The following is a 26,593-nucleotide window of genomic DNA, read 5'->3' on the forward strand; positions in this document are numbered from 1 at the left end:
CAGCTGGCCTCTGGAGGTGGTTGACAGGGACAGGAAGCCAAACAGCCCCCTTGTATTCCAGGAGGAAACAGCTGGTGACTTACTGAGCAGATCCTCACAAGTCATTGGGACCAGACGGGATCCATCCCAGGGTGATGAGGGAGCTAGCGGAAGAGCTCGCCAAGCCGCTCTCCATCATCTTCCGACAGTCCTGGCTCACTGGGGATGTCCCATACGATTGGAAATTGGCGAATGTTACCCCAATCCACAAAAAGGGCGGCAAAGCTGACTTTGGCAACTCCAGACCTGTCAGCCTGACCTCGGTGCCTGGCAGAGTTACGGAGCAGATCATCCTGAATGCAATCACACAGCACCTTCAGGATGGACAAGGGATCAGACCCAGACAGCATTGGTTTAGGAGGGGCAGGTCCTGTCTGATCAAACTGATCTCCTTTTATGACCAGATGACCCACCTGGTGGACGAGGGGAAAGCCATGGATGTGGTCTATCTGGACTTCAGCAAGGCCTTTGACACTGTCTCCCATAATATACTCCAGCAAAAGCTGGTAGCCCATGGCTTGGACAAGCGCACTCTCTGCTGGGTTAAGAACTGGCTGGAGGGCCAGGCCCAGAGAGTGCTGGTGAATGGGGCCGCATCCAGCTGACCAGTCACTAGTGGTGTCCCCAGGGGTCAGTGTTGGGTCCAGTCCTGTTTAACATCTTGATTGATGATTTAGATGAGGGGATTGAGACCATCATCAGCAAATTTGCTGCTGACACCAAGTTGGGAGGGAGTGTGGAGCTGCTGGAAGGCAGGAGGGCTCTGCAGAAGGATCTGGATAGACTGGAAAAATGGGCCTATTCCAATGGGATGAAGTTCAACAAGGCCAAGTGCCGGGTCCTGCACTTTGGCCGCAACAACCCCCTGCAGCGCTCCAGGCTGGCACAGAGTGGCTGGAGAGCAGTCAGGCAGAAAGGGACCTGGGGGGACTCATGGACACAAAGCTCAACGTGAGCCAGCAGTGTGCCCAGGTGGCCAAGAAGGCCAATGGTGTCTTGTCCTGTATCAAACATAGCGTGGTCAGCAGGACAAGGGCAGTGATCCTTCCCCTGTGCTCTGCATTGGGGAGGCCACACCTGGAGTACCGTGTTCAGTTCTGGGCCCCTCAGCTCAGGAAAGAGATTGAAGTGCTGGGGCGGATCCAGAGAAGAGCAACAAGACTGGGGAAGGGACTTGAGCACAAGACCTGTGGGGAGAGGCTGAGGGAGCTGGGCTTGTTCAGTCTGGAGCAGAGGAGGCTTAGAGGTGAGCTCAGCACTCTCTAGAACGACCTGAAGGGCAGTTCTAGCCAGGGGGGGATTGGGCTCTTCTCCCAGGCAGTCAGCAATAGGACAAGGGGGCACGGGCTTCAACTCTGCCAGGGGAAATTGAGGCTGGAGATTAGAAAGCAATTATTTCCACAGAGAGTGGTCAGGCATTGGAATGGCTGCCCAGGGAGGTGCTGGATTCACCGGCCCTGGAGGTTTTTAAACTGAGATCGGCCATGGCACTGAGTGCCATGATCTGGTCAATGGACTGGAGTTGGACCAAGGGTTGGACTGGATGATCTCTGAGGTCTTTTCCAACCCAATCGATTCTGTGTGATTCTGTGTGTGTGTACCACTACAATGCTACAAATTTGTAATTTTGTCCAGTTCTTTGTTTGGTCAGCCCAAACACGTTTCAAAACAGTCTAAAAATATTCAATGCACATTACTTAATGTTAAAAAGAATGTTCTGCACTACCTAAAATCTACCTCTATGCGTCCAGGTGGAGGTTTTCCAAATGAGATGCCTGAAATAAACTCGTCCAGGTGGAGGTTTTCCAAATGAGATGCCTGAAATAAACTATCTAAATTCACTGTCTTAGTTTCAGATGTGCCAAACACTATGAACAATAAGAAGAGAGAAAAAGGTGTAACCATAACCATGTAACACAGAACTGTTTCAGTATTGGTGGAGAATAAAAAGCTAAGAAGTTAACAGTGTTGACTATATGGAGCTTCCGAAGTTGTTTGAAAACACATTTTCTATATTCAGCAGATATTTCCAGACAAATATTTCATTTAGTTATAAGTAACTTTGAATCAAGTACAAAGAGCATGTTTCAATATTCAGCCTGCCAATATTTTACAGAAAGCAAAAATGTTATAACCTTGTATCAAAATTACATAAAATAAAACTAACCATATTTGTTACAATAATATACTTTCAAAAATAGTAATTCATATACCCAGTCTTTTACCAATTCTGTAGGTGTTTTGAGTGAAACAGGAAAATGTCTAGCTAACAACACATTGAAGAGAACTAAGATTCATTCTGATGCTCTCAAAAGGCATCCCTCTCAAAGGTTGCTTTTGTTTTTAATTAAGAATCTTGTGGTGTTCCTTGAATTAGGTGTCGAATCTTCTCAGCATCTTTTTCTATAGTTTTATTTTTAGGATTGATCTTGAGAGCTGCTTCATAGTCCTGGAGACCTGAAATAGACACATTAATAAGAATGTGAATCAATAATGCAAGAGCATCCTCCTTAGCAACTAACTGGAAATAACTGGTCTCTAATCACATGTGTAAAGTATTGATCATGAGTTTTGCTGTTGAGCAAGATGGAATCAGAATGACACTAAATTTAACTTTTGTCAATAAATAGATTTATATTATTTTACAAAACATTTTAGTGGAAACACTCTACTATATAAACATTTTCAGATATTGAAACATGAAAACAGAGCCTCTCCATTCATATCTATATGCATATATACCTATATGCATGACAGGAATGCTCAGAAGAGAGAAAAATTGAATAACAGAATGAAAGTGCATGAAAACACGGAAAAAAAACCCCGTGAACCAGGAATGTCAGAGCTTGAGGAGAAAAGAATGCAAACCACGAGTGCAGGAAGTATAATAAAAGCTTGCCCTTTTTTTATAAGGTTTCCAAGTGCAAATGAAGCTGTAAGGTAATGACAAAGGGATTTCGAAGTAGAACAAGGTAACCGATGTGAAAAGCTTAGTATTACAAGGTTAACATTTTCCATAATCTTCTCTTTCTATTATCCACTTTCACTGCTAAATTTGCCTTACAAAACTGAACTGATACTCTTGGAGAACTCAGCAGGGACACTGTTAATTCAGATATAGTCACACAAACCACACTACTAGATGAAACATTTTGCTGGTCAATATGGGTTTCATCCATCATTTTTAAAAGATATGTTACTAAGCATTTCACAAGCAAATATTTTAGAAATATTTCAGGTTATTTTAAGGTAATTTGTTGTATAGCTGGAAATACTGTAAATACAATCTCAAAACCCATAAAACATCGCTTCCTGAACAGCAAAACTATCGCAACTTAGTTTCATATCAGTTTGCACGCTACATTTGAATGTTTCCCAATGCAAACACCTCATCTCTGACCTCTCATTCCTTTCTCACTTAACACCATCCGTGGCCCCCCGGCTGCTGTGGTCACCAGCTGGCAGCATGTGCAGAAAGACTACAATCAGCCAGTAAATTAAAAAAAAAAAAGTGGTATAAAGGTTCATATCAAAAAGACACATAGATTGTATAGGTCTCCTTCTACATCCCTGCCAGAAAAATAAAGCGTGAGCAGTCTCATTGAGCTAAACAGAATTACTTGCATGTCACTATAAATTCAGGCACATGTTTTCAAGAAATCAAAGTCTTGCCTTCAGTAAATAATTCCAGCTGACAAAACGCCGTTCCACGTCTCACATATGCTTTTACTCGAGCATTCTCATTATCAGGAACAGGTGGTGTAAGCAGTTCTAGTGCCTTTACAAATGAAAACACTCAAAATATTCAGAAGTAGATTTTCCATAATTTTTTCCCCTCATTTACACACACTTCTTTCACCTAATTACTATTATTATACAGGAACATAGTAACTATTCAAAGAGAAACAGAAAATAACTATTCAAATTTATATGGCTTGTGAATCTAGCCCTTATGATTTTTATCTGTCACTCCACAGTTTGCTAAATACAGTTTCATTGCCATGGCTAAAAACTGACAAATACTGTGCTAAATGATGATTGCAGTCAAATAATGTACTCTGTTTTCACACACGACATGACACATCATGCTACAAAAAAAGCAGCCCTATAAAAGCCCATGTGTTATAGCAGTAGTTACTAGAAAAAACAAATTACAAGCCTCAAGCATTTATTAGTTCAAAAAATAATAATTCTGGGACAACTTTCTCCAAATTACTCAAACGCTATTTGAGATCACTTCTCTCTCGCTGCACAAATAGTGGCTGCTAAAACATTGATACAATTATTTTCTGCTCCAAGTTGTCCTTATTTTTCAAATTTATATATTGCTACGGTATTTCACATCCCAAGTCAACATGTGGCCATTCAGCCCAAACATGAGGAAGCATGGCTGGGGGAGGGTGTTGTTGTTTTGTTTTAAAATTTCTGAAAGTTCATTAATCGCTTGCTATCAAATTTTAATATTTCATTATGGCTTCATTATATCAATTCTGAATTTAAAAATTTTGAATCGTGCTAATAAGTATTTACAGGTCTGCTTGAAACAGAAGCATCACAGTAATAAATCACAATCGTGTATAAGATGACAGTCTGAGAACCTATGTTTTTATACCTTGGAGGAATCTTCAACAGCTTTATGCAAATTTCTCAGTTTCAGGTGGCAAGCAGCACGATTCAGGTACAGCAGGGGAAGCTTGTTGTTCAGCCGCACTGCGAGGTTGTATGCATTTACAGCTGCAAGGTAGTTTCCTGTTGCAAACATTTTGCTAAGCATAAAACAAAAAGGAAGACATGCACTTTAAACAAGGTGATACATCAAAAAAAAAAACAAACCCCCAAAAAAATTTATTGTTAACAACTCACTTTAAAAAAAAAAAAAAAGTTTTAGCAGTTTTTCCTTGGAAATGGCCATTTACAGCCTTTCCCAAGAAAAACATAGCTGAAGGTCAGCCAAGCTTGATGCTGACAATAGAGCATTTAGACACACAACTTCACAAAAATAGTCACTGCTCGAAAGCAATGAAGAGCAGTGAGAGGGGGACACATCTGTGCAGACGTGGGACTAATTTTGAAAGCTATGTATCTCATTATGATTGCCTAATCAAACCTTTCTATATCACACAGTTATATAAACTTACCAATATTTTTATCAAATTCCTAAAGGTCATTTTAGACCTATGTTTAACCTCTCAATAAAGAGTACAAGTGAAAAGAAAGCCACCTGGATATAATATTGCACTGATTTAACTGTCCTTGTGGAAGAATACGCATTATGCATTGACAATGATTTTGTGCATCATGAGCTTCAGCAGTTGCATCTCACGTCTTTATCGCATTCAAACCCCATAAGCTGTCAAAAAGTTCTCTACTACGTAGACTTTCACCATCTGTGTCAAGGATAAATAGAAAATACCTGAACTCAAAAAATAGGCACACACTATATAACTAACATTTCATTTAAATACACCTTCAAATGGAATCTAACTTACTTTCCTTTGTCCTTCAACCAGTCTGGATTCTTCTCCTCTTCTTTTAAGTCTTCCAGCTCAGACAAATCAGCATTTATTGTTCTTCGAGCTTCTGCTTGTTTACGTAGCCACTACAAATACACAACATGAAAGTATTATTTCTGAAGGAAGATTCAAATCCAAAAAAGTATTTTGCTTTCATCTATGGACTCACTCCTATCAAAAGAATTCTACTTGCCACATATTTTGAACAGAGAGAAATATCTAATTATGTCAGATATGAAAAACTTCCAAGTTTCCCTAAGTATTTCATTACTATGTAAAGTTATTGCATTACTAAAACATTCTTGTTTGCTTGTTTGTTTTGGAACTTCCAAAATGACTCTATGTGTTCATTCAATAAAGCTCAAAAGAGCTGATTGCAAACTTCTTTTTAAGAAGTACTTAAAATACCTTAAATATAAGACTAAAGACATTTTAAATTTTATACTTCAAGGAATTAAATTAATATTGCTGCCTTTACCTCTCCTCTCCCCCACCCTCCCCCCCCAAAAAAAAAAAAAAAAAAGAAGGAACATGCTATTTATTAATCTGCACAATCATATGCTTGGTAAAAATAATTTCTATCTAAGTGTTTATTTAAATCTTAATTTAAATAAGAATACCTTATTTGAAAGAATATTGCACAGGTAACGTTCTTTGGCACAGGCAACATTTTTGTCATCTTACTAAAGAAGCAGTAAGTAACTCACCACCTTGGAAGACAGCAGAAGCCTCACACTAAACCAGACAGCAATCCTTACCTCCTCCTCTTCTGCAACACGAGATTCCCGCAGAGCTGTAGGAAAAACTCGTGGTGTAAAGTTGACTTTAATTGTAGCAGCAGATCGAGGAGCCGGTAACCGTTCTTCCTTTACATTTTCTGAAAACATACTAAAGGAAGCACAACCTATGAAGAGAATTGGAGTAATGAAAATGAAAAATTAAGCAAAGGGAGTTTTCTACTTTTCTACCAAAGTACACTTACTCTAGAAATTATGCACATTAGAACTAGACCTCTAATGGCTTGAGAAAGGTTTAGACTTGTTCTTTTGAAGGGAAGGTTCGAAAAATGTTTGTTCTTGTTGTATCATGCCATCTATTGATTGGCTAGATTATCTGTCACAGATGAACTTAAAGTCCTCCTACATCACTATGTCACTTACAGAATTCTCTGACAGGGCAACTGCAAGAGCTAACACTAACTTTACCAAAACAAGTGAACAAACCAAAATTTAAATGTTTCCTGTTGGTTCAGTTCCCTGAATTAGCTCTCTGTGGGGCAAAGACATGGGATAGAGAGAATGAAAAGAGATTGTGTATTTCCATGAAAACCAACAATGAGGTAACTCAAGGTAACGTGAACTCCACCTCAGAAAGTCTGCATTACACTGCCAGAAAGGCTTTTTGGTTTGTTTTTCTAAAGCTCAGAACAAAACTTGTCCTTCTATTTCCAAAGACTTAAACAAGAGCTAAGAAATCACATGCTTTAGCTCCATAAATTGGCAGAAAATGAAGACACTAAAATAACTGCAAACTAAAACAGAATTAGTTCAGTATGGTAGAGACAAAGATAAAGGATGAATTAGAAACATCTAACAATAAAGGTATACCCGCGCTTCAAAGAATAATAAAATACACTCCAATAATATAACCTTTAGTAGGTTTGAGTCTGGTCTCAGAAGTTCCTTCATTAGGAATCTCAGCTTTGTTTATTTCTTCCTTTTTCTTCTCCTTTAATTGCTCTACTTCTTGATGTAATTCCTCTTCTTTTTGTACCCTCTTTTGTTTCTCAGTATCTTTTTGCTCTTTTCTCCATAACTCCAACTCCTTAGTGACCTTCTGCCGCTCCTTTTCTTTCAGACCTTCAATTCTTTTTCTTTCTGCTTCTTCTAGCTGTTTGAATGATAAACCTATGAGACATGTAACATCTGATAACAGTAAGATGAATAAGTAAAAGCTACCATTATTTTCCCAGTTTCATATCCCAAGCACAGCATCATCGTTAATGTGATGGTACAAGCAGAGTTATGAAAGATGCTTAAAAATGACTGGAGGAGTAAAGATCTCTGATTAGCTTGTAAAAGTCTTATCTTTTAACAAAAAATATAAACAGCAAATCCAATATAAAATATAACAATTAATATATAAGTTTGGGGTTTTTTTAAATCAGTGTTTTTGACAGTGCCAAATGACTAAACACTTGCACTGATGCAAAGGGCACCAAAGAATACAGTTTTGCCACATTATTGTAGTCTCCTCTCTACTAACAAAAATCTGAGCTCTTCATTTTCATATTTCGTAACAGATATATTTCTCCACCACTGTAACAAAAATGAGTACTTTTCATATTTTTAAGGTACATTTAACCAAACAGCTGCCAGGTTAGTAATTGTTCACGTGTATGTGTCTTGTTCCTTTTAAGTTTACCTTCATTGTGGCCTCCAAAGTGTATTTTTTGTGTTCCTGTTTTGTAACTTTTTTTGCCTCTGTCTCCTCTTTTGCCTTTTCATGGGCTTTTAGAACAGCATTCTCTCTTAGATATTGGAGTTTCTCCTTGTTAGCTTAAAAAGTAAATAAAAAACTATCTCGGTGATTTAGGCCTGAAGTTCTACTGTTATATACCATCTTAATAAAAGCACAGTTCCTTTTGTTACTTTGTCTCAGAAAACCCAACATGGTTCAAATTCCACAAAGCAGCCCCTATTGAGCCCATCCCTAAAAAAGAAAAGCTAGGACTTGCTTACACACAAAATTTAAGTTTTATAAGAAACACTGTTTTGTTTTGTGCACGCCAGAGCCGGCAGATGTTTTGTCTGTTTTCATGTACTTTCTATTTTTAACAAGGTTTAATTTAGCAGATATCTAGTGCCAGAAGGTTCATGATGGCTATTATCGTATGTAAAGATTTGGGTTTCTTACATGCAACGTACTTTTCACAATAGAGAACTTACCATTCGGTAGAGTTAGGTAATCCCACATGGCCACTTCTTTTTTATACAAAGTGAAGAAAATTGTTCCATTTCCAATCTTTGCTGTGCTATTTGTGTCATCAATAGGAGCATATAAAATGGCTTCAAATAAAAAGGGAGGGACGCTTACCTACAAAAATATAATTAATTTGTACTAATATTTTCAATTTTTATTTAAATCTCACATATTCAAAATATCCAGCACAGGCATACAGCAAACCTCAAGAAACATGTTATTGACAAAAGTAATTTGTTTAGTATGCAGTATGGAGGTTAAGTATTTTATTAGACATGATAGAAGACATTGAAAAAGTTGGTGGTCTGGCACTGCAACAGGAGCTGTAGACCTCAGCTTTGTAGTTAATAGTCATAATATTAGCAGATGTGTATAAGGCCACTTGTAAGAGGAAAAGCAGCTGACACCTACTGAGTAGCAAAAACATCAGTAGAGAGAACGAACAGCAATAAAGCCATTATCTCTAGTGGGACAGCTACTTAACAGCCTGCAGTTTACAAAGAAAAATTATAGATTAAATATCATAAAAGATTATAAAGTTGACAGCACTGCCACGGTGAATCTAGTGTGTGGTTTTTAACAGAGCTATAAAACAGCGCCAGGCCAGCGCGGGCACAGCGCAGCCCACGGCGGCGACTCTGCACCGCAGAAGCCCCGTGAGGCGGACGAGGGCGCGGGTCGCGGCCGCCCCACCTTCAGGTACTGGTCAGTGCAGAAGATGTTGGCGGAGGTGGCGCGAACCCCGCGCAAGGGCAGCGAGAGATAGACGGCCGCGGGCGTCTGCCGCCAGCGGAACTCCCGCAGCCACACCGGCATGGCCGCGCCTGTTGCCACGGGCGCACCGCCGCCGTTGCCATGGGCAGGAGAGCTTCCGGTGCTCTAAAAGAACACTTCCGCTCCCCTTCCCCGCCGCTCCCGGAAGCCGCTGGCAGGCCCGACCCCCGGCTTCAGCCAATGGCGCCCCGCGGCGCAGCGCGCGCTGCGAGCTGTGGTTCCGCAGGGGGCCGGGCACGGGGAAACCCGGGGCTAGAGCTCCGGGGCCAGAGCTCCGGGGCCCGGCTGCTGCCGTGCAACACGAGGGAAGCGCTGTCCTTCAGGTCCTGTACCCAGCTTCAAACGGCAAAAACGGCCCCTGGGGCTCAAAGTAGCAATGCGGGCAGTTCAGCAGCTCGTGTACCTGTACGAACTCTGACTTGCTAAAACCTGGCGAGATCAGCTGAGAGGAAGCCTGGCTGCAGGTCCTGGCCCCTGACTCACCGGGCCCGGCCGGTGGGAGGGCCCGTGCTGGTGTTCATGGCTCCCTGAGGCAGAGTAGGAAGGAATGTGGCTCTTCTTATCCAATGATGTCTCCATTAAGAGACAAACTGCTGTCACTTGGAGAATTTCTGGTAAAAACTAGTAAAAGCTGAAGACTGATTTAGCAAATCACTGAAACTTCTAAATGTTCTCTAAAAATAATTAGGTCATACTGGCAGCTCCATGCTGTTGCCTCCCGATATTGTCTACTTCGCTGCCTTTGCCCCAGTCTCGGGGTAATTCGCACATTGTTGCTCAGCCTTCCTCAAACACACAGTAACACAGTCTCTACAAAAATAACATCCATTATACATAGGAAGCAACTGCTTCCGGGCAGCATGGGTTGAAAGGCAAGCCAAACACACATGGATAAACAGCCAGGTATGTTTAAGTTCCTCAAAAGTATATAAGTACTTACGACTACTTGGAAAAAAAAAAAACAAAAACAAACCAAAAAGTCCCATTGTCCCACTTTTCTTTCTTTTAAAACACAACTGAGAAAAAAATGAGTTTAATATTGCACACATTACCTAAGATTTCTGGTGTGTATCATGTGATTTAATTTTTGTGTTCTGTCACCTATATTCCAAAGCAATGTTCAAATGGCAGTGGTTACTATTTAGTATAATACACAAAAGCAGATGTATAAGTAGGGGTTTAAAACTTTTTCAGATCAAAAAATTCATCATAATTTATATGATTTCTGGGTTATTCTCCACCCTCACATCAATATAATCTGGATGAATGCTTGCATGGACTGGAATCTGAGAACTGAATTAAATTTCCCATTTCAAGAGCGTTCAAAAGTACAAGAGGAAAGAGATTTAACTTAAAATCAAAATGCTTTGGGTATTTTTGGCATGTGACTTGTTTTCTTTTTTTCAAACCTTGCATGATATGTATTTCAGACTATGGCAGGAGCTGCACTATGGGATAAGGAGCCTTGCTGTCAGCTGCAGAAGACTTTTGTAGTTTATAGTTCTGAACCTAGACTTAAACCATGACGTCTCCATAAACAGTCTGCTGTCACTCTAAGAAACTGTATGAGAAAATAAATAATAAAAGCTGAGGAAAGATTCTCACTGTGAGAACAAAACTCCTCCTATTTGTTTTAAACCTCTCTAGTGTTACCTTTATTTAATATCCCCTAGTTGTCTGTATTGCAAGACAAACTTCAGGCAAGTGCAAACAAGAAGTTCTAAACATTCCTTCTGTGACCTTTCTCCACTCTAAGATGGTCTTGTTTCCTAGAAAGACTCTTAGCTTGCTTACGTTTTTTGACACAGCTTTCTCTTCCTTGCTGACCTCTGAAGCTTTCCCAGTTGAAAATGGAGAGGCCAAAACTGCACACCATAGTCAAAATCCTATTTGCCTGCTTCCTAGATGAAGTAATGGAAGAACTGGGGGTTGGAGCAGATAGTGTTTTCTTTAGTTTTAAATCAGGGTGTTCCAATAGCAGCATTGGCTACAATGTTTATAATATAATAGTAACTCAAAATCTCCTACCGTTCCAGAATGCAGCTGTAGTTATCCAGAATGCATTCTTCAGTTCTGGGTATTTCATTCACAGACAGTAAGAGTCTTAGACTTGTTGAGTGCTGGTCTTCTGCCTTGGTCATCCAGGTGGCATTTTTAGTTTAATCACAGATAATATACTGGAATGAAGCAGCTTATTATTTATTCCTGCCAGAAAGAACATACTATGTCTATACACTTCACAAGATAGGACAGTTATGGTCACCTGTACTTGGTGTTTCCGAGTCACACAAAATAGCTCCGATACATTAACAACAACGAAAAATCTGTTTACTTAAAAGCTAGATCTCCACTGCAAAGCTATGTATTTCATTCATGTAAGACACAGTAAATGTCACTAACACATTTCTAAGTCAAAGTAGCAGATTTAGCTGCTGAAAGACACAAAAGGGACTGAGCAGAGACTTGAAACAACTTTAAAAGTCTTGTATGGATGTGTATCTGTCATACACACTGCGAGCTGCTTTGCACAAATAACTGAGCTCTCACTATGACAGTTTTGCAAAATATACTAAAAGAGAGGCCCATTCAGGATCTTCCTTCCGTTGGCACTAATTCATCAGTCAGAAGTGCAAAAAACTTCCTACTGAAAGGAGATAAAATTTTCCCTGGAAAACTTTATTCTTAAATTCCTATCTCATGTGATTTATATTTATGTGCTTTATATTCCAGTCACAATCTTAATAATATTACTAATAGTCTGAACCTTCCAGTTGCCAATACATACATACAGCTCTCCCAGTGGTTATTCCACTTCTAATGGCTTCGGAAGTTTTAATATATTGAAGAAAAATAATCCTTTAAACAGTTTACCTTTTCTTTAGTTCAATGAATAGCCTTTTTTCCTCCCATCCCTTCTAAGTTCTCTCTCATTACTCCCATCCCTCCATATTTTTTAAGAGCAGGAACATTTCATGAGATGCTGTTTATTCCAATGAACTGTTTTGCATGTGTGAATTGGGACCAACTATACCAGTTGCTTTGAAAAATTGTTGGCAAGGCACTGATTTGGTACGTGTTAGTTCTGGCAGTTCAACAAACAGGAATAGCTTAGTAATTTCAAGATTTAGAATAAATAATTCTTCGTATAATCTCAAGTACAGAGATCTCTAAAAAAAAAATCTGTTCAGCCAAATGGCGCCTACACTTTCCCTCCCATTCTGTAAGAAAGAAATCTGGTTTATGGTGCGAGACCCCTTCTAATCTGCTTTGAAGTTACTTCAGATTAATGCCTTTACAGAGCAGCAGACCTCTCCCGAGAGACAGGAGCTGTATTGTCTGATCAATATGACCTCATACTGTTTCTTGAAGGATTACACCTAATCCAAATGCATTCTCACGGGCAAAACAATAGAAGAGTTAATCTAGACATGATGTCATCTTCATAAAAATCAACAGGCAACTTCCCCACAAAAATTATCTTTATTTTAAAAGAAACTGAAACCAGACAACAGAAAGCAACGCAGTTACATACAGTGCTGGACAAAATATACCATATATATTTTCCAAGAACACTTGAACCAGATTCTGATATATGTTCTTCTAAAGGTAAAATATCACATTATTAACCAAAGAAAAAGTCAACAATCTTAATCAGCTTATATTTTGCATTGTTTGGATGGCAGTAGATTGGTAACTTGCCTTATTCAACTTGTCTTTAACACTGAAAAGAGAATGCGGACAAAAGAATTCCAAGTCAGAAGCCCCTAAAGAACAGTGTCTGCTCCAGAGGCCACATACAAAAGCTTGGTGGAGAGATTGTCTTTTAAGCAAAAATTCCTCAATAACACCATATTATTTCACATTTCAGAAAAAGCTATCAAGAAAGGAGACCAAAAAAAAAAAAATTATATGAAGTTCAGATTTAGAACATCATTTAGCTGATGAGACAAGTGCCTAGGAACAGACACGTCTCTCGTTATTCCGATCGGAAACGGTATCCAGTACAGCAATTCTTAAGTCACAGTGCACGAACCTCAGAGTAAAAAGGTGGAGTTGGATCAAAAAAAATATTTTGAGACAGACAGACTGTTTGAACATGAAAAAGAAAATCAATCACATATGGTAAATAATACTAAAATAGGTTTTCCCTATGGTGTTGGGATAAGCCATTTCTGAACCAGGAAACTAAGGGCGACACTGAATAGTCGAAGCTATAGGCAGCACCTCTAAGGGGCTGAACATCATTCAGAGCTCATTACCTCAGGACTGATGACACACAACACTAGAGCACTAAAAGGACCCTTTATTCCCATATCAAGCATAAGCCAACAAGAAATCAGAGGAGTTCCATACAGAAAAGTGAATGTGCATAACTCAAATTGTAGTGTAAGATAGTTATATTGCCTTAAGAGTTCTGCTAAATACACTTAATTTTCCAGTTTTAAGGAACAGTCTATTCTAATATAGAAAGCTTCAGACAAAACTCAGTAATTGCAGAATAATTTTAGAATACAGTTCTACATACTCCTGCATGTACCTAATCACATCCAATAGATTAAAAAGAAATACATGTTTTATAAACCAAGTAAAGAGCGTTAGAATAGAATTTTCAAACACTTGAGCTTATTACCAAATGTTCACCCATTTGTCAGTGGATAATATTACAAAATTCATACTAACAGTTATGGCAACAAGATTATAATGCACATAAGTGATGAGTGTTCAGAAAGGTAGTCAGTTTTAATTGCCATGAATTGCTACCATTTATCATACCTCCTTCTACGCAAGACACCACGCCAGCTACCAATCCCTAAACAATAGTATTTCACATACTTCATAGAGTAGCTTAAACCACATCATGATATGAAATAATTGGTATTACATAGTAATTTAATCCCCGGCCACAAGGCTAATGTTGGACAAAGTCTGGAAACTTATTTCCAATTTGAATTACATACATTAACTTTGCCACACACCACAGCACTAATGCATGTATTACTTCAGACATGCTCTAATTTAAAATCGAAACAAAAAAGTTGCTGCAAAAATACATGTCACCAATGTGGAACACATTCAAGATTGTATAAAAAGTACTGAACTGATATGCCAAAACAGGTATATTTAAGCAGTACATAAGGAAAGATTAGTTTTAATATGAAACAGTCATTTAAGTCACATACAACATGATAAGAAGCATCACTTCCTTTTTAAAAAATGTTACACCAATACTCCTACTGCAGGCAATGTTTATTTATAAAATGAAAGAGATATATTTAATGCAGATGTATTATTGTATTAAGTTGGAATAAAGACAAATGTCAAAGAGGTGCTACATATGAACACCATCGATTTTGTAAAGAACTCAAACCATAAAAACCATTTCACTCACAAATATCATAGGTCTCGAACTGCACAAACTTTGCAATGTTATTGACCGTGTGCGTGCAGTTCCACTGACTTTGTCCATTCTCACATGCTTCAAATGAAGCCTGCAAAATGTGATTACAAAACTGGTTCTCAGATGAAAAACTTCAGAGGTCACGAAGAATATTCTTCTTTGAGCAGCCCCAAAATTACATTTTTTGTTTTAAATCAAGCAAACTTTATTACTTTTCTCTCATCTCTTTCATCTGAAGATCTCAAATAATAAATAGGCCTCTAAACACCCTTGGGAAGCGTTAGCCTGATCTTCTGACAGAAGAGACCGAGACAGTTAACCTGCTTGTCTCAGGTTGTGGAAGGGGTCACTAAACCAGCCAGAAACAGGGTTTTTGGTAAGTACCCTCTAGCGGCCAGCCTGCACGCAGCACTGTCACCTGCCCAACACCAACAGAACAAGTATCTTAAATAGAGAATTACGTATCTTCTCATTTAAAACTTGTCTCTGGAAAAAATAAACAAACAAACACAAAACTAAGTATTAAGGACAGTTCAATCCAGACAATACCTAGTTATTTTAGCCTAGGGGAAATAAATTTAACAAAAAAAAAAAAAAGGACATTTTGGGCAATATAGGCTGCATTTCTGACCATAACAAGGAGCTACTTAAAAAGGACACAGGCATTTCCCACAAAAATGTTAAGGTTTGTAAGATTTACAAAATCTTTGCAATATTTTTGGTGTGCAGCACCAGTACAGTCTAAATCACTAGTGATGAAAGAAGCACATGATAGTTCAATACAAATTGTTTCCTGTAGAGTATTACAAAACCCCCCACCTACTCTAATCAGCCCTCCCTCCCGCCCACCCTTCTATAACTAATTTCTAATTCTAACCAGCTGACAATTTCCTAGTTCCTTGCTAACAAAATATGGTGGTTGTTTTTTCTGTGCATACTTGAAGTACTACTAGTCAATACATGCAGAGAAAAACAAAGTATAGCCCTCTCTCGAGATAAAGATTCCAGGTATGCCAAGAGTGCATCAGTAGGGCGAGCATGTTGACTGGATGACTTCTGGAGATCCTGATCAGTCATATCTCTATGATCAGTGTGATAACAAGTTTGGTTTTGTTGTTCTTTTGGTTTTATTTGATATAATTGGCATTTGTTAATGTCTTGAATTTGTAGGTTAATAAACACAGAAAATGTACTGGATTACAAACCCAATATAGTACCAGTTTAGAAAAACAGAAGTAAATTGATAAGAGTACCTTTTGTAAACATACAATGTAAGGCCTTATGAAATAATATTCCAGTTGATTTTAAGTTTGCAAATCACTATATTTAAATTCTAGTATCTTGCTAGCTAATATAGAATGTCTGCTCCAAAATGATAGAATATTAATTGGACTTCTAAGAACAGCTGCCCCGAACATAATCTCACAACAGGAATGGCGTTCGGGAATGGGAAAGGTATTGTTAACAGCACACTTGGATACCAATATCATAATCACAGGTTTTGTTGAATTTTCACAGAGCAAAATTTTGTATTTAATTTACATTCCTGTAGGTTTGAACCAGCTCCACTACCTTTACAGTGCAAATTGTTGCAGAGGTTAAATTGATTCCCAGAGGAACAAATCTATCTAAAGATAGACAAAAAAGGAAGGCAATACTGCACTTCTCCAGTAAGAGAGTATGGGACAGTTATGTAGATCTGCACAGTATCTTACAGACCACAGTAGAGCCCCTTTAAAATAAAACACAATGGTGAACTAGCAAACAGGCCTTTTCACTCATGAGCATAGCTTACCATAAAAACTACCTCTTTCTGTAGATGACTCTATTCTATATAGGCTCCTACATCACTCTTCACCACAGATCTGAACAGTTTATCAGATTAAGGGACATGACTAGAACCTGTAATGCTTGACATATGATTTAACTGCTGACAGTCTAGAAGTTTCCAGCACAGTGGTATTACAAGTAGAGTCTGTTATTACAGTGCTACCTTTTTTATTAAGTTAAAACAGCACTTCTTTCTACAGAAACACTCAGTTGCATATGCAACTTTATCACCCTGCTAAGGCTGAAGTCTTCAAAGTTAGATGTTTCCCCACATTAAAAAAAAGGAGGGGTGCATATTTGAGATCAAGAATAAGATCAAATTACCCATATTAAAATAGAATGCTTAGCATCACACATGAAGCTCTAATGCTATTCATACCTGTCAGTAGGATACCATTTCAGAAGAAGCTAAACTTCTGATTCCTTGCTCCCAATGCGAGCTAAACACACCTGATGTGTGTTCTTCACCCTAGATTTTCCACCCCCTCACTGCAAGACTTGCTGAGGCAGTTGTAGGAATTCAGATTTAACACTCTGCTGGCCAAATTATCTTGCAATTCAGAGCCTGGGCTGAACACATCCCGCTGCCTTGTGCCCTCCTTCATGCCAAGTGGACTGTGCAAGCTCAGGATGACAGAGCAGGCTCCAGCTGGAAGCCCTAGAAGATGGGCAGGACCTTCCCTGCACTAGTGCATCCATGACTCTCCGGCAGCCCTGAGGCGGGAGACTAGAACCATCAATGAGAGAGGATGAGAGAGGTGCATGATTGCACCACCGTGACAGATGCAGAGACTGTATCCTGATGTATGTGCTTTGGTATTCTCTAGATTTAAAGCCCTGGACTTCATAAACTTGATGTGTTTCTTTTTCCAATGTAATCATATTTGGAACTATTTCCAAAAACTGCAAGACCTAGCAAGAGTCTTCAGCAAGTATTTGCTGAGAAGTCGAAAGAGATCATTGCCTTTTCAAGGAAACACAAATGCATAAAAGCTGGCAGGTTTCACTGTGAGTTACTAAGCATGAAGTCATCAATTTTTGAATAGTGTGTTAATGCTTTACTTCAAAAATAGGAAAAAGCACATATGATTTACACTAAAATAAAACTATTAGTACTGCACATTCCTCCATGTCATCCCTACTAAATTAAAAGAAAGGATAGCAAGAACATCAGTAATGGACATTGACCCAAAAAAATAAAACATAATGAGTATTTGCAAATATAGTACCATTAAAGCCAAGAACTAAATGCTAGTGTTAGCAAACATATTAACACTAGCAAACTACAGGCTATTCATACAGGCACATTTTTGCCTTTGATAAAATTATCAATGCACATCCTACTTCTGATAAGTTGTCAGTTATGTTTTAAAGTTTAGTGAGAAACAAAAAAAAAATTATTCCATCCTGTAAAACATGTGCACACATAAAACTATGAGTACAAAAACTAGGTTGGCAGTTTATGAACAAAAACAGATTAGGGAAAAAAAGATGACAGCAATCAAACACAATTGATTGTCTGCAGAAAATGAAGTACCAAATTTGTAACCAAATCTTCATAGCAAGTATTTCAATCACTACCACCAATTCCCGTTGTTAGCCATCTGTATTCAATGCAGGTGGCCCTGCAGTCTCTCTTGTGCGCATTAACTGGACATCTTTGTCAGCCATGCAAGTATCACAGCCCCATACTGCTGATGCTTCTGCTGTAAGAAGGCCATAAGCTGACTCAGTCATGCCTGTACAGATCCGATGAAACCATTTTTGACAAGAGGCTTCACACAGGATGGCATCCTGGTCATCATTAACTTCATGTGTACAAATTCCACATGGATAGACAGGTTCAGAGGACGAGTGACCATGACGACTGGGATGAAGGGGTGCTTTGCTGCTCTTTTCAGAGTTGCATCCTTCAGCAGTACCTCGAGGCTGGCGGGACTTACTCTGAGTCCCATTTGAATGACCAGCGCTAGTGTTATCGGCACTGTTAGAATGGCTATTATCCTGATTTACCACATTGTTTCGAGTGACATTTTTGAGGTCACTGTTCCCTTGACTCACAATGTCCTCTGTCCTGTGATGATGCTGATGAGCAACAGTGTTCTGGTTGGATGCTTTGCTTGCACCTTGACTAAAGTCTTGCTTTTGTGCTGACGGTTTTGTCTGATTATAAGTGTTTGGTGGAGGAGCAAAAGAATGGTTTGACTCTAGCTGAGAATTTGGAAAATTTGGATTGTTTCCAGGGCCGAAGTTAGACGGTACATCAGGGTGAGGCATCTGACCAGAATGGCCAAAGTTCTCACCAGGATTTGGTCTGAAATGCTGACCAGGCATATTGACATTTTGATTTATCTGACCACTACTATAAGGCGGTTGATTCCCAAAACCTGGGTTATCATGTGGACCGAAGCTGAAAGAGTGGGGTCGACTAAAACCCATTCCCACAGGATTTTGAGGAAGGGGATGCGGTTGGTTTCTGAGGGAGTAAGAACCACCATATGGTGAGGACACTCTGGGCAGCATGTGAGGTGGCATTCTGAAAGTGCTATAGCCTCCAAAGCCAGGATAACCAGGATTACTAAAATATGGATTTCCTGAAGGAAGTGGTTTATAAGACACAGTATTATAGTTGTCATCAAATGGATTTGCAGCTACAAGGTGGTCAGAGCTTGGATTCGGTGGTGGAGCATATTCAGATGGAGGAGGAAATGATGATCCCTAAAAATATTTTAAATACAACATTTAAATTAGTTTTAGTATTTCCCTGCAAGACAGACCAACCTCAACGGTCCTGGATTAGCAGCTCTACTGCTGAAAGAACTGTTCAGCTGTTGTGTAAGGCTCACCCACTGTACCCTGCCAGGCTGTCTGAAATTTCAGCACAGAGGCAAGAGAGGAGTTTGGCCTCCAGATAATATGGTGATTTACAGTAATCTCAGTGTTTTAAAAATTGTGCAGTTGCACAGCCATGTATCTGAAAATACTACTTGCTATGTGACTTCTGTCTTAACATTTCACATAAGAAAAGCAACAGTACAGAAAGCAAGATGTCACTTCAACACATGCAAAAAATATTTCCAAATGTTGAAGACCAGATTTGAAGCATTTCCTTAATTTCATTTTGGGTTCATTTTACAGAATATACATCAAGACACCCCATTTCTATCAGGATATACAAACGTAATGTTACTACAACTCTAAAAAAAAAAAAAGGTATCTAGGAGTCTGCATCTAAGAATTTGCTATATTCTGTGCACCAAACAGAAGTGTCCCTTATGAGCGTTCAGTGACCGCGGACAGTCTGCAAAACATAGTCGGTAGGTACAAAATACAAGGATTTCTGGTTACAGAGCATAATCAAGTGTTTCATGGAGCCCAGAGGCTGTTTAAATGTCATCAGAGCGGCTATACAATTGAATTTCATTCTAGACTAGCCTGTGGGGAACACCTAGCTGGTTTACCCTCACACTAACTGTCCTTGCAGGAAGCATTTCCTCCTAAATACTAAAAAACTAAGACTGAACATTTCCCTCTCACCCCTCAAACAAACAAACAAACACAAACAAAAGATTCTGCTGTGGTGCAAGTTTTGAACTTGGTAAGGAAAGAGAGGAAACTGATCTGCATGCCCTCTATAGTTCACACCGTTTCAGAACACACTTCATCAAGAAAGAGGTCTGAAACCCTTAAATCAACTGAATATTTCTCCAAGTAGGTTTCACTATGACTACTTGAAAATAAAACAAAAATTAAGAAAGCAGATCCACATCTTAACAGAATCTGTTTGACCTACATAAATAAAGCCACTCTCACTGGGCAGTACCGAATCAACAGATACTCCCTCTCAAAGCTGAGTGAACACACAAAGGAAAATTCTGCACTACAGATAGCTAATTGCTTTATATGTTTTGTATTCAGGCTTCCTTTTCTGGAAACAGAAACTGTAAAGAAATGCCAAATTGCAGGGATTCACTGGAAAGGAGCCGAATCTGCCTCAGAGCTTTTGCTTGAAAAAATCACTTGGGGAATGTGCCAAGCATTAACAAACTGTACTGATCCATTAGCCCACAAACCTACACATACAGGAATAAAAGTAAAGTAGTCTCATGGCAACTACTCATGCCGTGCAGATTTCTACCAATGGCTACAAAGTCATTAAAATTAAGTCTGTCTCGGAATCAAATCCATACGGTAAAATACAAGTCGTTGCCATCTCACTGTGCACTTCTCTTTATTGGTCTTTGGCAACCTACAGAGATTAAAATAATTTCAGTGACAACAACTACTATTATGAAGATTTTAAATTCACAGTACAAGTGAAATATTTTGTATGCAATTGCTATTTGTGGGAGCAGACATATTCTGAACGACAAGAGATAGTCATACTGAGTGCACTATTTATTGAGAATTCAAAAGAACCAAAGGGAATTTACCTGTGTATTTGCTTTGCGCTTTTTCTTATCAGGGCTTCCAAGCTGAACTCCTGGTCCTCCTAATCCATCCAATCCACTGTCACCACCTACAAAATTTCAACCAGTGTAATACGGCATTAGTTTTCTTATAGAATGTATTTTAAGTTCGCCTCTGTCTGTCATAGCAATAGGCATCTGTTACAAATACTGAACTTGCATTAACCTCTGGTGCCTTACATTGCAAGTCATTAAGGAGCAAACATCTGGAGGTAAAAGTTAGCATCCCTCATACAGAGCTGTCTTGCTCTATTACCACTTTAACATCCAATTCATGCTCATTACAGTTGGAATAAACATCTCCATATCTGTCCCTCGTTTCTTAACACCTCCACCAATTACAAGTATTTCTTGTTTGCATGATGCATAAAACTTTAAAAAGAACTGCTTAAAATCATGCCTAAGATTCACATGCTATTTAACTTACACAGACTCAGGATTTACCAAACCCACTGTACCAATATCAAACAGTATGTTACAAAACACCACAAAGGAAAAAGCAAACACTAGTGCATCCATGAATGAAAACCGCTGAAAACGTGCCATGTTGTTTAGATAGATCTCCAATTTATCAGACCTAAATGTCACTAAATCCACGACTCAATCAAACAAAAAGATATCCACCAAAAATGAGAGGAGTTTTAAGTGAACCTGCCCTACTCGGCAGAAACTTCACAGAATAATTGTGCACAGCTGCTCTGACACAGAAAGAATTAAAGAATGTTCATCAGACTTGACTCTGAGCAATAGAAAGAGGTATCTGTACTTCACCTGGGATTCTTTGTGACCTTTCATAACAGTGGGACAAGCTCTCAAAAGCCATGGTTTATACAATTTTATTTTAAAAACTCTAGTGAGACCACAGAAAAACAAACAAATGAAGTTCTAGCAGAGTCCTTATTATCCCAGTTGGTCTGCCTTCATGGGGCTCAAGTGGACTTGCCATCACATGGGAGCGCACAGAAAACACTGAGCCAAAGTATGAAAGTCACTTTTGGGTGATACGAGAGCAACACATGTTAAGATACTAACATCATTACATTAATAAACTGTATGTTAATTCATTTTTTCCTGGGCCCATTAAGATAACAGCTTATTTGCCCTTTAAAAAAAAAAAAAATCTACACAGTGACAGTCTAGAACAGTAAGAAGTTAGCAATACAATCTAAAAATTTTAATATTATTTGTTTAAAACTAATATTCAGAACATGAGTCAAACTTTATCAAGATGCAAGTATTCAGCTAAACACACAGGCTTATCTTTATTATCAAGGGCAACCTGAAGATAACTGCAAATTATCAATAGGATTATGCAAAGAAACATAATGTATGATATTACACGGCTCTATGTTAGACAAGCGTTCCCAGCAGACAGCTAAACCAGCTTTAGGACTATTCAGCAAAGTAACATAAAATCTCCTCTCACAGGGAGGAAGCAGACCTACTGTATACAGGCTGAAATAACCAGCAGTTATTTCCAATGCTTCTGACGAAAGGAAGCCCGACAAATTTTCACTCCTGGCGCTTCCTTCCCCGCAGCTCCTTTTTTTTGAGGTCTTGAGGAAATTTACAAGTAAGAATCCAGTTCTAACTCTGCTTTAATGAATTACTTTTGGCTATCATTGTTGAAATTTAATTTTATTTTTCATTATACTTAAGCAAGATATGTGAACACCCCAAATCAACACCTATCAAATTCTGAGTTTTGAAGACTAGGGCATGAAGTCACAATCATGTTCTCAAAATAGACTCGTACTCAAGCAGGGCCTAAAAAAAAAAAAGGGGGGGGAAGTCCTTGGGGAGTCCTTTTTGCTGTGATTTAGAATTTTAACCTGCATATACTTAGCGTGCTATGAAGTACTGCCACTGCATCAACTGTAGATACTAGATAATTACACCATAAAGTTTTACATAAGGAATGATGAAAAATCTCCCTTATATTCCAACTCTATCAATAATCTTCTTGATAAACTATTTGTCCCAAACTGTCCCTGCACTTCACATTAGCTTCTTCTCTAGCATTCCTACAAGTTTATCCTAAATTAAGTGGCAAACTGTGCAGTGAAGATCATTCCTCACAACTGCATAAAATACGCTGCTGTTCATGGCTCTGTACTCTTAATACCTAAATTATGTTAACCACTGATAGCAAAATATTACAAATATCCAGATTTCTTTCAATAAATTCAACAACTAGCAACACAGATATCAGTAAATCTGTGACCAGGTAGACTACTGAGGATCATAGGCAAGTGCTGTTTTACAGTAGCATAAGTTAAAACTTTATAAAATTATGTATAAATTCCCTCTCCATCATTCTTCAAAAACATAAGCATATGAAGACTAGAGTTCCAGTAATAAGTTCCACCAATTTCTACATGAATTACATGGGTGAAGCCATTCATATACCCAGGTTTGCAGAACTGAGTCCTACGTCCAGAAAGGTACAAAGCTTTTGTATTTTCAGTTCTTGCTGTATGAGGCCAATGATTTAATTTAGCCCTAAAAATTTATATTTTCCCTGTGGATTTTATAATGATTTAATTTATACATGAAAGGAAACAAAATCTTAGTCCTAGCATACACCCAAAAAAAGAGTGAATACGGGTCATTTGCATTCAGCCAAAATAAACTTTCCAGAAAGTCGCTTTTGGTACCTACCACACAGACTTTCACTAAAAGGTGTACCAAGCATTTTGGAACTTTGCACTAAGGGTATGAAAAATTATTTCATTTTCCGAGACTAATTTTCCAGGAAAAAAATAGAATCCTTTTGACTGGAACATCACATATGTAATGTATCTAGAGATATAAATACATATCTGATAACTATTTTGTTATTCAATAATAGGTAAAATGTATTTCAGCCAATTACATTTGGGAAAAGGAGAAGAGATAAGTCCCATATTCTGTTTTACTTCATACATACATAAGATAGACATTTACAGTATTAGTCAGGAGAACTGCAACTTGTAGTTATTTATATATTAAGAGATGATGACTTTGCATGTAATTTATGCCATACTTAACATACTGCAAGTATACTATGGAGTATTTTCATACTCACTGACCAATCTGTCTAGGTTTTTACAGGATGGATGCCAGAGCCTTTTTAAACAGTACTTTATCTCAGTAAGAACATTTTCCCAGGCAACATAAATGGCCGAATAAACTTTCGATTATAGACAGAAAACAAAAAAAAGAGTCTAATTTCGACCAGATTTGGTTGAGCCTATTCTGTGGCCCTAATATCGTTTTAATATCAAGCTGTAAGTGCATGGAAGTTGGTGTGTAACTCAGGCATGTGAAACTATGTGCTTAAATATTTGAAGAATCAGAGCTTGAGAGTGAAGGAGTCTAATGATTCCCAGTCTCCTTTATAACACTGCTGCATATTTTCATTCTTTCATTCTCAGGGTTGCAATCCCACTGTTACTTAGAACAGTTTTAGAAAAGCAAACTGTAAATCAACGACAATATGCATAGCAGAATCCACACCTTTCCCCGCTTACCGACCATAAAAAAGAGGTTAAAACATCAAGAACAATAGAATTCCAGGGGCAAAACAGGAGGTGAGGAAAAGACAAGCAATACATTGCAGATCTTATCATTTTGCCATGATTTTCACCTAACTCAGTCACCCTACTGTCTTTCATAATTTCATTCAAACATGCATTTCTGGTTTTAAGGACTGTGAGGACACAACTACTGCTACGTACACTGATGTGGTACTATTAAAGTCCGTTGCACTGGCCAAGTCAGAAGAGATACCGTATTTCTACCCTTCTCCTTACACATTTCAAAGAAATACATACTTAAAACCTGACTAGAGCTATACAACGGTGTTATTAACAAAGAATAATATTGCGATAAATATTTCATTTCCCAGAAAGAGAAAAACAAAATCCCAACTAAAATCGAGCACAAGAGCAAGAACAGGGGTGGAAGAGCGCACACTCAAGTGTAATTTATGGGCTCTGCATCAACGCTAACTCGGACATGTGGCACTGCCGACGTATTCCCTTGCACCAACACTATGCACGCTGCATACTAATGGGCAGCACACCCAGAAAAACACAAGAGACACAACCACGCACCCGCCCGCCTCCCCTCGCGGGTCACATCCGCGGGCAGAGCGAGCCCCGTGTTTTGCATTTCAAGGCCCGGAGGCTGCGGGAGCCCGCGGGGCCCGCCCGGGCCCCACCGTGCAAAGTTAGCGCGGCTCCCGCCCGCCCGGCCCCGCCGCCAGCCGCAGGGAGGGACCGCGGGCGGCCGGCGGGAACCCGGCGGGCAGCGGCGGGCGGGTCGGGTCCGGCCGGAGCGCGCATCCCGAGGCACGGCCAGCGCTCCCCAAGGGAGTTAGGGCCTAGCACCGGTCACCCCCCGGCCCAGCTAAGTCCCCCGTACCTCGGGATCTCTTCAGCGCGATGGGGTCCTTCTCCTGTTCCGCTGACATTACAGACAGCAGCGCATGGCTCCCAGGGCGCTAGGAATCGGAGCTCTTTGATGCTGCCACCACCACCACCGCCGCCGGCCCGCACCCCGCCCCCTCCGCCCCCGCCTCCTCCGCCCCCGCCCGCTGCTGCCGTAGCCGCCGCCGCTCCAGCAGCGGAGCTGCCAGACTTTGCAAAGTTTGGGCGCGGGAGGGCTCCACGGCGGCCTGCAGCGGGGGCCGGGGGAGGCGGGCCCCGGCGAGCGGAGCGCGGCTGTCCGGGAGCTACGCAGGGGCCCGCGGAGCGCCAAGCTGCGCCGGGCAGGGCGCCCGGGGGCTGCGGGCACCCGCCTCGCTCGGCGCCCGCCGCGGGGGCTGCCAGGCCCCGCGGCCCCGCACAGCGCCCCCGCCGGCCACCAGCGCCGCTCACCGCGTCGTGACCCGGCCGCCGTTGCTAGCCGGCTCCCGGGCCCCCAGGGGCAGAGGCTGCAAATGCCGCGGCCGCGGAGCGCGTCGCGGGGCTCCCCGCGCTCCCGCCATGAGGGCGGCGGGCCGCGGCCCTTCCCGCGGCTCTGCCAGCCCCGGCCGCGCCCGCCGGCCCGTGCCGCCGCTCGAAACAAAGACGCCGCGCTGGGGCGGGCTCGGCCGTCGCGGGCCTGCGGCCACCGGGATGCGCTAAGCGAGGCGCCGGCCCTGGGGCGGGCTCGGGGCGGCGAGGCCGGCTCCAGGCGTGCGACCGCGAGGACCGTTAGTGCGCGTGAGGACGGTGACCGGGACACGAGTGGCGGGAAAGGCGGGAGCGAGCGCTGGGCCGCAGCTGCCGCCGCCGGGCGCTGAACGGGCAAGCACTGCTGACGTCTCGGCGGGGCTCCCCGGGCTTTTAGCGACTTCACCGCTCACCTGTCATGGGACACGTGTGTAACAGGTTCTTCTCGCCTCCGGGCTGCAGCGCCAGTTCCTCCCGGTCCACGCAGGCGTTTGTGTGAAGTGCTGAGGCACCGTGCTCCAGCGGCTGCCGAGCAGGTTGGTCCACGCTGGCTGGAAGACCTTCTTCAAGGAGGGGCTCCTTCCAGACAGATATGACCCTCCAGTCTGGCCTCTGGCCCGATGGGAGTGCAGAGGAGACCCAACCCCCCGGGCCCGACTGGTGGCCCTC

At 40.7% G+C, this 26,593-nt stretch overlaps 2 protein-coding genes across 7 annotated transcripts; both read right to left on the reverse strand.

Moving 5' to 3' along the window:
- Positions 1-2,030: 2,030 nt before the first annotated feature.
- DNAAF4 (dynein axonemal assembly factor 4) lies at positions 2,031-21,047 on the reverse strand. 5 transcript variants are annotated; one of them, XM_065847246.2, is made up of 10 exons: positions 20,970-21,047; positions 11,337-11,485; positions 8,501-8,648; positions 7,977-8,110; positions 7,202-7,442; positions 6,311-6,456; positions 5,529-5,638; positions 4,652-4,805; positions 3,712-3,817; positions 2,031-2,496 (listed from the first exon to the last, which is right to left on the reverse strand). In XM_065847246.2, the coding sequence occupies exons 3-10, from the start codon at positions 8,526-8,528 to the stop codon at positions 2,387-2,389; spliced, it is 1,029 nt and encodes a 342-aa protein (XP_065703318.1). In that variant the 5' UTR covers positions 8,529-8,648; positions 11,337-11,485; positions 20,970-21,047; the 3' UTR covers positions 2,031-2,386. The 5 variants fall into 5 exon arrangements, with proteins under 5 accessions (XP_065703318.1, XP_071670231.1, XP_065703315.1 ...); XM_071814130.1 differs by having other exon boundaries at positions 11,337-11,513; positions 20,970-21,035; XM_065847243.2 differs by lacking the exons at positions 11,337-11,485; positions 20,970-21,047 and adding an exon at positions 9,228-9,401.
- Positions 12,770-26,593, reverse strand: PYGO1 (pygopus family PHD finger 1). 2 transcript variants are annotated; one of them, XM_065847248.2, is made up of 3 exons: positions 26,338-26,593; positions 20,970-21,055; positions 12,770-19,254 (listed from the first exon to the last, which is right to left on the reverse strand). In XM_065847248.2, exons 1-3 carry the CDS (start codon positions 26,342-26,344, stop codon positions 18,133-18,135), a joined length of 1,215 nt encoding a protein of 404 aa, XP_065703320.1. In that variant the 5' UTR covers positions 26,345-26,593; the 3' UTR covers positions 12,770-18,132. The 2 variants fall into 2 exon arrangements, with proteins under 2 accessions (XP_065703320.1, XP_065703319.1); XM_065847247.2 differs by lacking the exon at positions 26,338-26,593 and adding an exon at positions 25,413-25,562.

The sequence above is a fragment of the Patagioenas fasciata genome, chromosome 12 (assembly GCF_037038585.1).
Source record: "Patagioenas fasciata isolate bPatFas1 chromosome 12, bPatFas1.hap1, whole genome shotgun sequence".
Taxonomy (NCBI): domain Eukaryota; kingdom Metazoa; phylum Chordata; class Aves; order Columbiformes; family Columbidae; genus Patagioenas; species Patagioenas fasciata.

Bases quoted from the DNA above. Each gene is read 5' to 3' on its own strand.
- DNAAF4 (XM_065847243.2), bottom strand. From the start codon at position 9,350: ATGCCGGTGTGGCTGCGGGAGTTCCGCTGGCGGCAGACGCCCGCGGCC. The intron at 8,111-8,500 runs GTAAGTTCTCTA...TTACTTTTTAAG, and splicing joins TTACCTAACTCTACCGAATG to CTAACAAGGAGAAACTCCAA. The intron at 6,457-7,201 runs GTTATATTATTG...TTCTCTTCATAG, and splicing joins CAGACTCAAACCTACTAAAG to GTTGTGCTTCCTTTAGTATG.
- PYGO1 (XM_065847247.2), bottom strand. From the start codon at position 25,461: ATGTCAGCGGAACAGGAGAAGGACCCCATCGCGCTGAAGAGATCCCGA. The intron at 21,056-25,412 runs GTACGGGGGACT...GAAATTTTGTAG, and splicing joins CGCGCTGAAGAGATCCCGAG to GTGGTGACAGTGGATTGGAT. The intron at 19,255-20,969 runs GTAAATTCCCTT...AAATATTTTTAG, and splicing joins AGCGCAAAGCAAATACACAG to GGATCATCATTTCCTCCTCC.